General features: G+C 35.4%; 1 protein-coding gene and 1 pseudogene across 3 annotated transcripts in view; one reads left to right on the top strand and one right to left on the bottom strand.

Moving 5' to 3' along the window:
- The window catches only part of CDKL2 (cyclin dependent kinase like 2), a 45856-nt gene extending 29325 nt beyond the window's left edge, over positions 1 to 16531 (top strand). The window contains exons 8-14 of one of the 3 annotated variants that reach the window (XM_041759305.1): positions 875 to 1010; positions 2281 to 2579; positions 3362 to 3455; positions 5758 to 5881; positions 6389 to 6495; positions 12867 to 12955; positions 14435 to 16531. In XM_041759305.1, coding sequence (XP_041615239.1) covers positions 875 to 1010; positions 2281 to 2579; positions 3362 to 3455; positions 5758 to 5881; positions 6389 to 6495; positions 12867 to 12932 — 826 coding nt within the window. In that variant the 3' untranslated portion in view covers positions 12933 to 12955; positions 14435 to 16531. Of the gene's footprint in view, positions 1 to 874; positions 1011 to 2280; positions 2580 to 3361; positions 3456 to 5757; positions 5882 to 6388; positions 6496 to 12866; positions 12956 to 14434 lie in introns of those variants that run through there. The other 2 variants (XM_041759307.1, XM_041759308.1) reach the window with 2 other exon arrangements.
- LOC121493444 lies at positions 8704 to 9958 on the bottom strand (annotated as a pseudogene).

The raw sequence follows: 16531 nt of genomic DNA, 5'->3' as shown, positions 1-16531 counted from the left end.
CACAGAATATGAAAAAAGATATCTGTTCAAAGGTTTATTTTTTAATATTTTTAAAAGATTTTATTTATTTATTCATGAGAGACACACAGAGAGAGGCAGAGGGAGAAGCAGGCTCCATGCAGGAAGCCTGATGTGGGACTCGATCCCAGGACTCCAGTATCATGCCCTGGGCGGAAGGCAGGCGCTAAACCACTGAGCCATCCAGGGATCCCCTATTCAAAGGTTTAGATTTCATAAGAGACATTCTTAAATGAAACTGCCTTTTCTTTTTTAAAGATTTATTTATTTTTGAGAGAGAGAGAAAGAGAGAGAACATGCATGAGCAGGGGAGGGGAGGGGGGGAGGGAGAAGGAGAGAGAATCTCCAGTAGACTCCCTGCCAAGCATGGAGCCCCATGCAGGGCTCTATCTTAGGACCCTGAGATCACAACCGGAGCTGAAACCAAAAGTTGAAAGCTTAACTAACTGAGCCACCCAGGCGACCCTGCCTCTTTTTTTTTTTTAACTGAGAATGTGTGAATGAAGAATACAATAACTGTTAGTACAATTTGGTGTCACTTGCCTCGATTCTTGATAAGGTGCTAGCAGTTTTACCCACCATCATATACTATCAGTGCAAATTTTAAGGTAGCAAAAAAGCAGTTATTTTCGTATTAAGATAAGAATAGCTTTGATCTTGTGAACCTCCTGAAAAGTTCTCAGGGATTTCTGGGGTTCCACAGACTACCTTTTGAGTACTGATAATTTAGGCCATAATTTTTCTTGTCATAGTCCAGTTTAATACTCAATTTTTAAAAACATCTTGAAAATGATTTTTCTAGATCTTATACAATTTTATACAATTTTATTGAATTGACAAATGTATTTTTATGTAGATTTTCTCAAGAATTACAGTTAAAAGTACAGAAAGATGCCAGAAATATTTCTTTATCTAAAAAACCCCAAAACAGAAAGAAGGAAAAGGAAAAGGATGATTCCTTAGGTGAAGAGAGAAAAACACTTGTGGTACAGGTAAAAGTCCATGTCTTAATGTATATTTAAGTGTTTTTAAAAAATATTTATTCATTTATTTAAGAGAGAGTGAGAGAAGATGTGTGCATGTGCGTGTGCGCACACACATGTGAGCACACAAGCAGGGGCGGGGGTGGGGGTGGGGGGAGCTAGGGACAGGCAGAGGGAGAAACAAACTTCCTGCTGAGCAGGGAGCCTGACTGTGGGCTCCATCCCAGTACTTTGAGATCATGAAGGCAGATGCTTAACTGACTGGACCACCCAGTGTGTATTAAGTTTTAGATTTCATATATCTTTAAATTTTTAGAGGAAAAAAATAAAGATAAAAAATGTTTTCTAAGTGGTGAACTGGTTGTTAACTTTTAGATTAGTTGTAAAAAATTTATCTTCTCTCTAGAGATTACCTTTTAAAAAACTATCTTAAGGTATCATGTATTAAGTGCCTACTGCATATCAAACTGTATCAGACTGTGCAATAAGTCTTGTCAGGAAATCACATTCATCTAAGAACATTTAGACACATGTACTCACATATAAACACATGGATACAAACACATGCATGTATTCATTGCTTTCCTTAAATGATAGAAGAGAAAATTATCATTTAAAAATTTTGTATAAAGTAGAACATTTTAAAACTGAGATTTGGGTATTTAATTTATTTGGAGTTTACTTACAGGTAGGTTATCAAGAATCTGTTCCTGGTGAGGTAATTCAAGTTCACTGCCAACCTACTCCCATTTTCTCAAGTGAACTGAAAGAAGAAGGAATTCTCAATTTACATTTCAATTTTTGTTTTTTTAGATATATAAGAACAAACATGGGCATACTTGACTCTTTCACATTTTTTCTATAGAAAGATATATAAATTTGATATACGTATTTTATATATATGTATATATATATATACACACACACACACACACACACATATAGCTCAGAGCCAGTGTGAATTGCACTTTTTAAAAAATATTTTTTATTTTTAAGTAATTTCTGCACCCAATGTGGGTTTCGAACTTACAACCCTGAGATCAAAAGTTGCATGCTGCATTGACTGAGCCAGCCAGGTACTCTATGAATTGTATTTTTATTGTAAATATATGTCTGACCAAGAATCCTGGGTTTAATTTAATTCAATAGATAAAGAAAACAGGGACATAAGGTGATATTTATGGAATTCTGCCTTAGTTGACAAATTCTTTATAGGAAGAGGTGATTTTTTCATTCTCCTCAGATCATTAATATTATCAACATTTTTATTAATGGTCAGGATACCAATGCTGATCCCAAAATTAAAGATTCTAAAGTATTTAAAATAAAAGGGTCAAAAATGGATGGAGAAAAAGTTGAAAAAGTCAGTCGAGCTTCAAATGCCAGCAGTCTCCCTGACAGTGGGATGAACAACATCAAAACAGTGCCTTCTACAAGCCTCCGAGATTGCAGCAATGGCAGTATGGATCACACCAGAAATCCAGGCGTGGCAATCCCCCCACTTGCACACAATCTTTCTGCAGTGGCTCCCAGTATTAATTCTGGAATTGTGACTATCCCAGGAGTTCAGAGTTACAGGTATGAATTAGGAAAATAAGAACAAAGTGTTGTTTAAGGGTATGTTTGCAAATTGCAAGTGTTTGTCAATTCGGCCACATTATATTACTTTCAGGTTTCTGGGTGATCTTCATTCTTGTCAGGGTTCTGTTTCAAAAGAATTTTGCCCTATGTGATGAAAATTGTTAGGATTTGATTTAAAAAAAAATTCACCTGAGTACTAAGAAAGTATGATTGTATTGTTTAAGATGAACAAAGTCTGCAACTATTTAGTCTAAAAACATGGAAGGAGGTTATCATAATGAAAGAAATAATTGGTTTTAAGGGTTTGCTGCTACATGGTATGGCTGTGGGCATTTGGTTCTACAAAGAAGCTATTTTGGAAATTTTGCTGGAAGGAGAGTGATTTATTTGGTTGGAGTTGGGAGCTAGGTGGGAGGCCTGAGGGTAGTGGTGAAAGACAGAATGTTCCACCACATCTGTTCTCATTTTATATTTAAGAATAAGTGGCATTAAATGCTGATTAAACTGCATGTCACTTGGTTTTGTGTCAAAAACCAAAGTTTAAAAAAAAAAAAAAAAAAAAAAACCAAAGTTTTTTTTTTTAAAGATTTTATTTATTCATGAGAGACACAGAGAGACAGAGACAGACAGGCAGAGGGAGAAGCCTCTGTACCCTGGGATTACGACCTGAGCCAAAGACAGATTCCTCAACCACTGAGCCACCCATGCACCCCTGGTTTTGATTTTGTGCTTGAGAAGTAATTACTGCTTGTTCTAACTTAAATTTTTTGTTGTTACAGAGTGGATGACAAAACCAAGAAGTATTGTATTCCATTTGTTAAACCAAATAAACATTCTCCATCAGGAATTTATAATATTAATGTGACCACATCAGTAAGTAAACTATTCCCAGTGTAGAAGAGCAAGCATTAGTCATTTCTAGACTTCTACTAATGTTAAATATAATAGTGGGAGAACTGAGAATTTTATTTGGATACACATCATAAGGTGGAATCTTAATTATATGTATATCATCCCAACCTGTCATAATCATAAATGTAAAAGTCTGTGAAGGTCTTAGAGTTTAAATAAGTTTTGCAAATCTAGAAGTTCAAATATAAGGTATTATTTAAATGACATCTGTTTTACTTTTTTTTTGGTAACAGTAAATTTTCTTAATACTTGGTAATCAGTTCTTTTGTAGAGTAGGTGACAAGATATTGTACCGCGCTCACACCAGATTTTTGGTGAAAGTATTCTATTTATTCATTTGCAAATATTTATTGATTACATATTATGTGTGGGACACCAGAGATGAATAAATCAAATCTCTCTCTTCAAGGAGCTCATGGTCTAATATAGGATCAACAAATTCAAACAGCATCAGATTATAATAGTGGAAGCATGTACGAGGTTCAGAGGTCTTCTGAAGGTTCAGAGGAGTGTTATTATGGTCAACATAACTGCCAGAATGCTTCTTTTTAAAGTTAACTTAAACTATTCTTCTACTCAAAATCCTCCATTAGTTTGTCATCTCTGAGTAAAGACCAAAGTCCTTAACAAGACCTCTAAGGCCCTGATTGACCCACTTCACCATCCCACTATTCCACTCTGGCTACTCTCATTCTTGATCAAAATCTACTCCAACCCACTGATTTCCTTGTATTCCTCAAACATAACCAGTCATGCTCCTACATTTGGACTTTTGCACTTGTTATTTCCTCTGCTTCAGAATATTTTTTCTCCAGATAATCCTAAGAATTTTCTTGTCTGCTCCTCGGCTTACATGAAGCCTTATTGTGAAGTCTTCCCTAATATTTGAACTCATTTTGTCTCCCTTTACTTTCTATCCTCTCTTCTTGCTTAAGTTTTTCCTACTGCATACACCTAATAGCCTCTATATTCACTTATTTATATATTATCTGTCTTCCTTCAACTCGAATGTAAGTTTCTAAGGCAAGAATATGTGTTTTGTTTGTTTATTTCCTTGTAGCTCTACCCCACACCCACACCTGCTATACTATACTAGTGTCTAGTATATAGAAGATGCTTAAGGAATGTGGTGAATGAATTCTTCTGCCAGGGAATGGAGGTGTGGATGTATTCCCAAAGGAGTACTTTTCTCCCAAATTTCCCTCCTCTACCTTTCTCATTATCTTCAGGCTGAAAAATGTAGCCTTCTTTTCATACCTATCATGATTTGGGCATTACCTATGTTTTTCTTTTCATTATTCTTGGCCCAAAATTTCTATAACCATAGTACTTTCTTTCTTTCTTTTTTTTTTTTTTTTAATATATACCCTGTTGATTTCTTTGTAGATACTTTTGTGTTTTACATTCTTGGTCCGCTTTGGAAGATTACTTTGATCAACAAGGCTTTTCACAGTAGCTGGCTCAATACTACATTGCTGGAATTGATATCAGCCTTCTTTCAGGCATTGCATAATCAAGGCTGGCTGTTAATTTTAGATCTTATTTCTGTTTATCCTTATTTTTAAGAGGCAGTCAAAACAGGAGGTAGAGATTAGTGAGGAGAAGACACACTGAAGTCTTTTCTTGAGAATTAATGGAGGCAGAGCTAAGCCTAAACTTTCTTCAACATCAAGTTTGAAGACCAGTAACCCTCTCCCCTGCTCATGCTGATTCCAAAATGCAAATAATGTATTATTACAAACATATCTTATGTATTTTATTTGTCACTCTTTAAATACGTAAATCTAGTAGTTTAAACTCATTATTTTTTGTCCCTACAGATAGTTTTTTTGAGCTAATTATTTTATTTTATTTTAAAATATTTTATTTATTTATTCATGAGAGACACAGAGAGAGAGAAAAAGAGAGAGGCAGAAACACAGGCAGAGGGAGAAGCAGGCTCCATGCAGGGAGTCCAATGCGGAACTAGGTCCCGAGTCTCCAGGATCACGCCCTGGGCCAAAGGGCAGGTGCCAAACCGCTGAGCGACCCAGGCTGCCCGAGTTAATTATTTCATAATTGATTTGAACCAAGAGCCTTAGCACTTACTCTATTCAAAGAACAAGCAGAAACATCCAAATAAACTCAAAAAGCTCATTGCAGGACTTCTGAAGTTTTGTGTTATTCTTAAATTCCTAAAGTTCAGGATATATCAATACAGTAGTTAAAAAAGAGGCCAAGCTTACCTGGAAGCTAATTGACTTGTTAATCATTCTGTTATTAGGTCACTAGTGAAAAGAGCCTACTTCAGACAAATAAGAAAAGAAGAGAATACTCCAAGACAGATGTCCGTTTGCCTGAACTAAACTATAATCATCTCCCTGAACTGAGAGCCTTGGAAGGGATAGGTATGTTTATAATGCCTTTGCTTTTTCAAAAATATTTTTAAAAAATATTTTTATTTTATTTATTTATTTTTTAAAAAATATTAAAATATTTTTTAAAATATATTTTTTAAATATTTTATTTATTTATTCATGAGAGACACACACAGAGAGAGAGAGGCAGAGACACAGGCAGAGGGAGAAACAGGTTTCATGCAGGGAGCCCGACGTGGGACTCGATCCTGGGTCACCAGGATCACACCCTGGGCTGAAGGTGGCGCTAAACCGCTGAGCCACCAGGGCTGCCCACTTTTTCAGCCTTTTTGTATACATTATTGAAAACATATGTTAAATAAGCTTACAAAATGTTAAAAAAAATTATAGTAGCTTTACATATTTTTGTTTGTGAATATATATACAGACTTGTGTAAGTAAATATGTACACTGAGTACACAATAAGGGACAGATACAGAATGTAGAGAAACTAAAATGTCTAATTTTTAAACTATGTTTATGGTTATTTTTATTTAGCTCGAAATTCCAGATTAATAAGGAAAGAGAACAAAAGTCTCTCAGAATCTCGAATTCCTTCTCTGGCCACTACTGACTTGCACACGCCCAGTATCACATTACATCAGGTACCGAAATCCTCTCTAGGTGGAGAGAACTTGGGTCTCATACTTCCTTATTACAGTAGTTTAGGGAAGGTTTGCTCTTAAGGATGAGAGGCAGGTTTACTGGTGGGATCTATAGCATTTTGTTTGTTAAAGTTTGTCTTACTGTTCATTGCACTTGGTACCTTTATTACATATATATTTATATAGACATTTTCTACCTTACGGTCATCAGTTCTTTATAGATTAAAAAGTGTGTGTGTGTGTGTGTGTGTGTGTGTGTGTGTATGCGCGCGCACGTGCGCTCGTGCAGACTAGCTATAGCTTTTGTATGACTTTTGTGGCAATTTATAGTATTTCACTGCATTAACCCCAGTGTTATAACTCATATTTCACTCCTTGAATTGTTTTTGTTCTTTTAAAATGTATCCTCTGTTTGGCATTTTCCCTAAGACAATCCACTCCATGCACGTTAAGGACTGGTTCTTCCATGTATAATTATTTTTCTGTAATTTCTCATAATTATTCAGAATATTTATGTTTCTGCTGCTTTTCGACAACAGTCATATCACTCATTTTCAGATTAAGAAAACTGGCAAACTTTTAAATTTTCTGAGCCAAACATAACTGGTTATAAACTTTGGATATGTATCATTGTACTTACAGATTTCTCACATCTCCTTGATGCTGGGCAATTTTTGTATGGTTTTTAATTCTCCATCCTCATTATTGAAGCATTCCTATTTCCTAGACAGCCCCTGTATGTTGCCTCCATATCTATCTGGATGCTTTTTTCTACTAGGACCCCTTAAATAATTTTGAAGAGCTCTACAAACAAGGGAGTGCAACACATTACAGAGTCAGTTATCCAGTGATACTGAGAAACAGATTTATCAACTGCTATACTTTGCCTTATCTCCTGCCAACAATTTCTGCAGCAACATAATCAAAACTAAGCAAATTCCTATTGTGTAAAGATTAATTACAGTCACACATTGTACTTTTAGGAACTACAGAGTCTCAATAAATTCCTTCTTTACTTCTAAACTTAAATGTAATGTGGATTTTAAAGGTTCAAACTTTCTCACTTGTTTTTTGAATGTACTGTTGTTCAAAACCACTTTCCAGGGATCAAATAGCCAAATCTAGTTTCATGAAATGGAAGATGGCTTTAGTGGCCGTCATACTTCAAAATTTTTATTTGTTCTTTTCAACAAATCCTCTTATAAACTGGTCCTGCATTTTTACTCCTAATTCACTTGTTCATTTCCCAGTATGTATTTAAAATACAATAAAGGAGAAAGTAGATGTGGTGAAAAACACAAATTAGTACCAAAATAAGATGGATTTATGTGTGGAAAATCTGATTGGGAAGAGAAACAACAGCATACTAAAAGCCAAAGGCTTTCTGGCAGAAGCTGTGACTTGCCTTGCACTCTCTATGGTATGGATCAATACATTGAACTGTTTTGTTTCTGTGCCTAACACAAACATTTATAAAAGTCTATTTTTATAGGCTTCTGGAACATCTGTAAGATACATTTTTGTAAGTGAAGTATTGTATAATCCATGCAATCTGTCTCCACTCGCCCACATCCTATGTACTTACACGTTATACACTCATGTATGCACATAGCTACACATTTTTTTCTCTAAGCAGTATTTAAGTTTCATCCCACAAATTATGATATGTTGTATTTTCATCATACTCAGTCCAAACATTTTCTTAGTTCCTTGTAATTTCTTGTTTAACCCAGGAATTAACTTAGAAATATGTTGTTTAATAGATATTTGGGGTTTCCCTAGTATTTTATTATTATTGATATAATTTAATTCCATGTGGTCTGAGAATATACTGTGTATGATTTTGATTGTTTTATTTTTATTTTTGATTTTGATTGTTTTAGATTCATTGAGCTATGTTTTATGGCTCTGCATATAGCTTACCTTGGTGAATGAACCTGTTCCCTTGATAATAACATGTATTCTTCAGTTGTTGGACTACTATAAATGTGAAATTAGATTAACGTGGTTGATAGTGTCTTCAGATCTTCTATGTTCTTAATGACTTTTTGTTTGGTTGGTTTGTTCTATCAGTTCCTGAAAGAGTGCTATCAAACTCTTTTACTGACTGGAATTATCTATTTTTCTCTTATACCTATTTGTTTTTGTTTCATGTATTTTTTATGGTGAAAAAATTTATATTTAGATTTATAGCCAGCTGGTCTCAGTTTAGATGATCCCAATTTTGTTGGCAACATCCAAAGCATCATATTCAGGAGCCAGTCGAACATATGCTTTCTTCTCTCCATCAGGCCTTATCAAAGTGTTGACCTTGGCCACATCAATGTCATAGAGCTTCTTCACAGCCTGTTTGATCTGGTGCTTATTGGCCTTGACATCCACAATGAACACAAGTGTGTTGTTGTCTTCTATGTTCTTCATGGCTGACTCAGTAGTTAGGGGGAACTTGATGATGGCATAGTGATCAAGTTTGTTTCTCCTGGGGTCGCTCTTTTGAGGATATTTGGGCTGCCTTTGGAGACACAGGGTCTTGGGTCGTCGAAATGTAGGTAATGTGCAGATTTTCTTTTTTTTGTGACTGTGCACGCCTTTCAGCACCGCTTTCTTAGCTTGCAAAACCTTTGCTTTGGCTTAGGCTTTGGGAGGAGCAGGGGCTTCTTTCTTCACCTTCCACCCCATCTTCTTGAAAGGGTGTTTCATGTATTTTAAATCTCTATTATTAGGTACATATCCACTTATAATTGTTTTTGTCTTCCTGATACATTGTTCCTTTTATCATTATGAAAAGTCACTCTTTATCTTTTTTAGTGCTCTGTGCCAAGAAGTCAATTTTATCTGAGATTAAAATAGCCACTCCAGCCTACTTATGCTTATTTGTTTTCATAGTATAACTTTTTACTTTCAAACTGTTTTCTAAGTTTATAGTGTTTCCTATAAGTAGGATCTTTCTTTTGTATCCATTCTGTCAGTTCAATTCTTTTAACTGAAATGAATTCGTTTTCTATTGCTGCTGATAAACTACTACCAACTTAATTTATTATCTCACAGTTCCCATGGGTCAGACACCCGGGCACAGATGCTTCTCTCCTTGAGTCTTACAGGTTAAAATCATGATGTCAACAGGGCTGTGTTTCTTTCTGGAGGCTCTAGTGGAGAATCTATTTCCAGGCCCACTCAGATTGTTGGCAGAATTTGGTTCCATGAGGTTGTGGAACTAAAGTCCCTGTTACTTTGCTGGCTGACCCCTGGGAGTTGTTGTCAGTTTCTAGAGGCTACCCACATTCCTTGGCTTGTGGCCTACTTCTCCATCTACAAAGCTAGCAATGGTGGTCAAATCCTTCTTACTCTTTGACCCTCTATTCCCTCCCCTTTTGCCTCATCTCTCACTTATTCTTCTGCTTTCAAGAGTGCATGCGATTGGCTTACCAGGCCTACATTGGGCCTGCCAGGATAATCTTTTTATCTTAGGTCAGCTGGCTAGTAACATTAATTTCATGTGTAAAGCTGCTTCGTAGCCGTAGCTAAGTTAGTTTAATTGACTAAGCAGAGTCAGGAATCTTAGGAGGTTATCTTCAGAATTCTGCCTGCTAGTGAATACTTTGGCTATTAACATTTAATGTGATTATTGATATGTCTGGATCTAGCTCTATATATTATATAAATACATATATTTTTATATATCTTATATAGATATAAGATCTAGTTCTTTATATTGTTTTTTTTGTTTATTCCTTTCCAGTCTTCTTTTGTATTTGAGTATTTTTAGTATTGGCTTTTTGGGGATTTTTTGGTATGATTTTTAATGATTGCTCTAGGGTTTGCAATATAAATAATTAATCTTTCATAGTCTATGTAAATACTCTACCTCTTATAAAATGTAGAACACTTGCAAACATATTTCTTTTTATTTCAACATGGACTTTGTTAGAATTATATGTCTTTTATTTACAGACATTGAAAATCCCACTATATTAGGTCTTACATTTTGCTCTAAACAGTCATAAATATTTTAGGCAATTTAGGGAAAAAAAGTAGTCTTCTGTATTTACCTAATCACTTACCGTTTCTGTTGTTCTTTCTTTCCTAAACATTACAGTTTTATTTTCTAGTATAATTTTTCTTCAGGTTCAAAAGCTTTCTTTTTTAAAAATTTATTTAGGGTTGTCTGGGTGGCTCAGTGGTTGAGCGTCTGCCTTTGGCTCAGGCCATGATCCCAGGGTCCAGGATTGAGTCCTGCATTGGGCTCCCTGTGGGGAGCCTGCTTGTCTCTCTGCCTATGTCTTTGTGTCTCTCATGAATAAATAAATAAAATCTTTAAAAAATTTATTTATTAGAGAGAGAGGCAGAGGGAGCATGAGCAGGGGGAGAGGCAGAGGGAGAAGTAGGCTCCCCCCTGAGTAGGGGGCCCTATGTGGGTCTCTGTCCCAGGACTCTGGGATTATGACCTGAGCCAAAGGCAGACACTTAACAGACTGAGCCATCCAGGTGTCCTGAAAAACTTTCTTTAGCATTCCTTCCAGAGCAGATCTGATGAGTGACAAACTAGTTTCCCTTCATTTGAGAATGACTTTATTTTGCCTTCATTCCTTGTGTATATTTTCACTGGATAAAGAATTATGGTTGATAGGTTGCTTTTTAAAAATTTTTTCTTCCAGGACTATGAAGACATCATCCCTATATCTTCTGATCTCTGATTTCTGGTAAGATATTCTTAGGCATTTGAATTGTTCACTTGGATATAATGTTTCATTTTTGTCTAGCTGCTTTTGAGATTTTATATTTATCTTTTTGTGTTCATTAGTTTGAATATGATGCATCTAAGCAGTTTTCTTTGAGCATATCCTGTTTGGCATTTGCTGAGCTTCTTGATTTGTAAACTTACCCCTTTTACCAAATTTGGGAAGTTTTTAATCATTATTTCTTCAGATATTTTTTGTGCCATAATATCTTTCTCTCTTTCTTCTTTTCTGAGAGTCCAATGACATAGATATGAGACCTTTTGGTATTTTCTAACAGATTCCTGAGATCTTTCTTTCATTTTAATTTTTAAAAAATATCTGCTGTTCAATTAGGTAATTTCTATTGATTTAGCTTCAAGTTCTTTACCCTTCACTTTGTCATTTTCATTCTGCTATTAAGCCCATCCAGGGAGGTTTTTAAATTTTAATTACTGTATTTTTAAGTCCTAAAATGTTCACTTGGTTCTTTTTTAGGGCTTATATTTCTCTGCTAAGATTCTTGGTTCTTCATTCATTTCAAGTATGTTTTCCTTTACATCGTCTAATATAGTTTTATTACATTTTTAAAGCTATCTGTCTCTCTGCCTTTCCCTATCTATTCATACAACTTACCTAATAAATTCATAAAATTCCAACATCTGGGCCATCGCAGGATTGGTATCTGTCGATTGCTTGTTCCCTTGAGAAATGATCACAGATTCCTGCATCTTTTTATAGCCACTAATTTTGATCATGTCTGGAAACTATGACTGTCACCTTGTGTGGCCTCTGGGTCCTGTTGTAATCCTGCAGAGGATGTTGAGGTTTCTGTTTCAGCAGGCAGTCATCCAGGTTTTGTTGACACTCTCAATTCTGCCCTATCTCTTATGAGAAGTGTCTCAAATCTCAGTTCTCTACATCTCTGATATGCTAATTTACATCTGTCCTTGCTTGTGTGGCTCAGGGGGTTAGCTAGAGCCTCGTGCAGGTCATTGACATCTCAGTTCCGTTCTCCCGGACCTTGCTGTGCTGGTTTGGAGCTGCCCCATGCCTGCATGCTTCAGGAACTGGGCTGAGCTGCTAAGGGTCTACACACATGAGAGGGGTCCCTCCTCTAAATCTGTTCCCTCCAGGACCATTCCCTTCTCCTGATACTTCCTGGCCTGCAGGGACCCCTTTTCCTAGTTTCTCTGATGTAACAAGGGAGTTTCTATCAGACTTTGAGCCTCTTGCACTTCTTCACTACTTTGAGACAAGGACCTGCCTTTTGGGCAGAGCCACAGGAATAAAAAACAAAATTGGAAACCTACCCTCTATGAAGGGTCACATTGCCAACTTTTGACTCCTCTCCTTAATCTTCAGTTGTTTTTAATATTTTTCCTAAAGGGTTTTTATTTGTTTGGTAATAGTTGGGAAAGAGGGGTTGTAGTGGGTTTAGACTACCTTGGCATATCAGAAGTATCTTTTAACATATGTGTCAACAAAGAGGTCAAAAAATAACATCACTTCATCATTGTCTTCTGTGCAAGCAGCTTGAGCTATGAATGCTTAATTCTAAACATCTGATATTTGAACAACAGGAATTAGGATTTGGGGAGGAATGGGATTTTTATAGTTACTGAGAATTTATGATGTTCGATTATTAACTTACAGGTGTCAGGACCTTCTCTGTTAGATGATTCAGAGGCTGATTTGCCTTGGATGGAACACCAGCACTGAGAGTCATTTTGGTTCTGAACTGGGTATGTCTATTTCTCATACTTAAAGCAAAATAATCTTCCATGGGGCTTATTTTGTAGCTTGCTGAAGTCCAAATTCTGCAGCTAAATCATTCTCCAGTGATTGGCTCCATGAGAACTTCTGATAGAGAAAGACTTGTGCCACTTAAAAAATAAAGAGAGAAGTAGCATTTGTCTCTGGGATGAAATTCCTTTTTTTTTTTTTTTTATTTTTTTTTTTTTGAAATTCCTTTTCATAGACTTTACATCTCTTGCCCTTAGACTAATCTCCTGTATTTTTCTGGATACAGTAATGTGAATTTATTGTGATAACTGCTGTGGAAGAATATATACTTATCTCCCTTATCAGTCAGTTGTCCATGCAGGTTTGTAAATCAAGAAAGACAAAATGATTGCTTTGGTAATCTTTTTCCCAATAAAAAAAGATCAGCACTATACTAGATGATTACCTTATTTTTATTTTTTATTTACTTACTTTTAAACATTTTTTGCTTCTAACGGACTTTATCATTGTCCTGCTACTTTGCCACAGTAAAAAAGGGCCCTGCAAGCTCCAGGCCTGTACCATGTATCACCCCCACAAAAACAGGACCCACTGGAGCAAGTTCCCACCCCTGCTGTAGACCTACTCACAGGATAAGTACATGTTATAATTTTTTAAAAAAGAAAACAGAAGAAATTAATAAGAAATTAATAGCTTAAGTGATTAGGCACCAACATTGGTTTGAAAAGTGCAGTGTCAATTTTAAATGGTAACCAGATTGCCTCCCTTTTAAGTATGACTGTTTAGTATTAAAAAAAACAAAAAACAAAAATTAGGTCTTTTGAGTGGTAAGTTACTATGTGACCTCAGACAAGTCATCTGATGTTTAATATCTCATTAACTCTGTAAAATATAATGATAATAAAATCCCATTTTCGCATAAATGTTTGTTGGAATTAAGCTGTTAACCTCCACAACACATTTTGAACATCTGTGACATCATCATATGTGAATTTACTATGAAGTAAGCAAGTCTTAAGTTTTAATTTCTTACTAGTATGAGTCTCTTCCAAGGCCCTGGCAGAAGTCTTTGCAATGCACTCATTACACATACTGTGTAAACTGTAGCCTCTATAAATAATAATTTTTATTATATTATAATAATGTAACAATTATTGTATTAAATAATTACCATAACAATATAATAATTATTATATTAATACTTAATAGTTAATAATTATATCCTTTATAATTTGGATCTGTTTTGTCAAAACTAGTCATTATTTGCATAAAAGGAGATGATATGCTATACATGACAGTTTCGGTGGATCATTGTCTTCAAAATCCCATTTTTGATATATGGTCTAAAGTTGTTTTTAGACTGTGTAATACTTATAATATTATAAATATATTCAGTGTGCAAAAGCAAGTGAGATAGAAATCAATTTCTAGAAAAACTTATGTAAATTATTTGGGCATATGTCCCTCTGTGCTTTTAGGTGCTCTAGCTCTTGGGATGACATCCTTTTGCAACAGAAGTGCTGATATCCTACGAAGAGAGATTCATGGTTTTGTCATTTGCTTCTGAACTGCCTGCATTTTCTGAGAAAGGCCTTGCAGAAGAAAAAAGACAGATTTCCAAGTGTTTCCAACGAAGACTGAATAAGTGTCCCTCCCCAACTGCTATCCTGTCACCTTTCAAGTCCACTGTTGCGATTTTAAGATACATCCAATAGAACAATAGTGATATGGTTCTTATTACATGAATGTGTATTTACTATTTGTAGATTGTGCATTTAAAATTACCCAAGATTAAAATGAGTTTAAAAAGGGAGAAAGAAACATTATAATGGTCATGTTGTATGAAGTTTCTGTGTTATCTGTGTAAATGTGTACATTTATTTAGGAATGGGTTTGGTGGAGGTGGGTGATAAAAACTAGGAACAGTTGAAGAAATAAAAAACTAGCATCAGTAAGAGAAACTGTTTCCTTTACCATAATTTAACTATAAATATACATTTAGAAAGCTTGCTGTTTCTAGGCTTTAAGAAGGTATGTAGTTGCTCTCTATGAATTGATGTATGTCTGGTTTCTGTGATTATTGTTCATGTTTGATCATTGTATTATGGGAATCTGTCCTTTCTGCTGAACCACACAAATGCAAATTTCTCAAAGAAACCTTTTATTTCTAATGACTAAGACTCTGACCTTAGATAGTCCTCTGCATTGTAAGATTCTGGTGTCCATGTTCCTGTGTGTAGGAACATGACCGCAATAAGAATGGTAAAGGAGAATTTTGTAGGTTTACCTTGGAGTTGAGGATATGTTTGTCAGTGGGAAAGGAGATGGGAAGCTGGGTTACCCACTGACTAGGACTGATGATTTTTCTCTAGGCCAGTTATTGTCAATTTCCCCCCACCCTCAAACAAGTTTTGAGGAGGAAACATCCACAATTATGGACTTCACTCCTGTCCGCTGATATTTTGAAGGTGATATCAGACAGAATCTAGAAGTGTTCTTCTCTTCTTGTTTCCTCAAATGCTTAGGCCTTCCTGGAAGTTCTTTATTAATAGGCAAAACTATTTACCTATAATCCACACATCTTTTCTTGTGCCCCAGTCCATCACTTCAAGGTGGGATACTTAAGCCAATTTGACTCTAGGTTTTTGGTTTCTAGTTTGCTGGTCATACTATGTGTTCCTGGTTTTAAAGAATGGTTGTTAAGAGGACCAAAATTTGTGTGTGTTTTTTGCCTTAACCAGTTAACAACATGTTGTTTTTTCCAAAAGGCACTGACCAGAACTTAGCCTAAGAATTTAACTGGTGCTTTCCTCTATTACTCTGAATAGCTTAATATTGAAATTCTGACTTTAGATACTTGGTCCTCAAAAGAATAGGACATTCAAGAGGAGGCAAATTGAGGGATTCCAATGTAGAAGTGTATAGGTGGTTCAATTAAAATTCAATTAAAAGCTTGATTTTGAAGCTCTATTTTTAACCTATGACCGAATGTTTGACTAGATTGGTATGACTAACATGCTAGACAAAATTAATGTGTAGGCATTAATAGGCTTCACATCCAGATATTGTTTTATTTTTATTTTAAAAAGTATTGCCAACACACTGTACAGTGTGGGAAGCAGACAATATTTAAAAGCCATGTGGCTTTCCAGCTTATTTTGATGTTATTTTTATTTAAATATCAGTGTGAACATCTCACCTCAATGTCTGAGGATCTAGGATCAATTACCTTTTCATTTCTATATTTGCTTTTGGTATATTTTGCCTATTAAAACATTGTGAACTTCAGAATTAAGGAACTAAATATAATTTACTATATGTGCAAGTTGAAACCTGAGTATCATATCTGGTTAGAACCTTGGCAGAACTACTTGAAAAGGAAGATTTTGGAAACTGGGGCTATAGATACTTAACCAAAAATAATTCTTTCTTTTGGTTTAAGATTACTTTGCTCTCCTTACAAACATATGATTAAATCTAATAGGAAATATGTATGTGTACTGGTGGGGAGAAATTGGCTTGCTGTGTAGGTGTATGTTTTAAAATGAATAAATATTATATCTTACTGAGCTCCA

Source organism: Vulpes lagopus, chromosome 6 (genome assembly GCF_018345385.1).
Source record: "Vulpes lagopus strain Blue_001 chromosome 6, ASM1834538v1, whole genome shotgun sequence".
NCBI classification, from domain to species: Eukaryota; Metazoa; Chordata; class Mammalia; order Carnivora; family Canidae; genus Vulpes; species Vulpes lagopus.
Note: the sequence above shows the minus strand (reverse complement) of the source record. Positions and strands in the feature narration are given on the sequence as shown.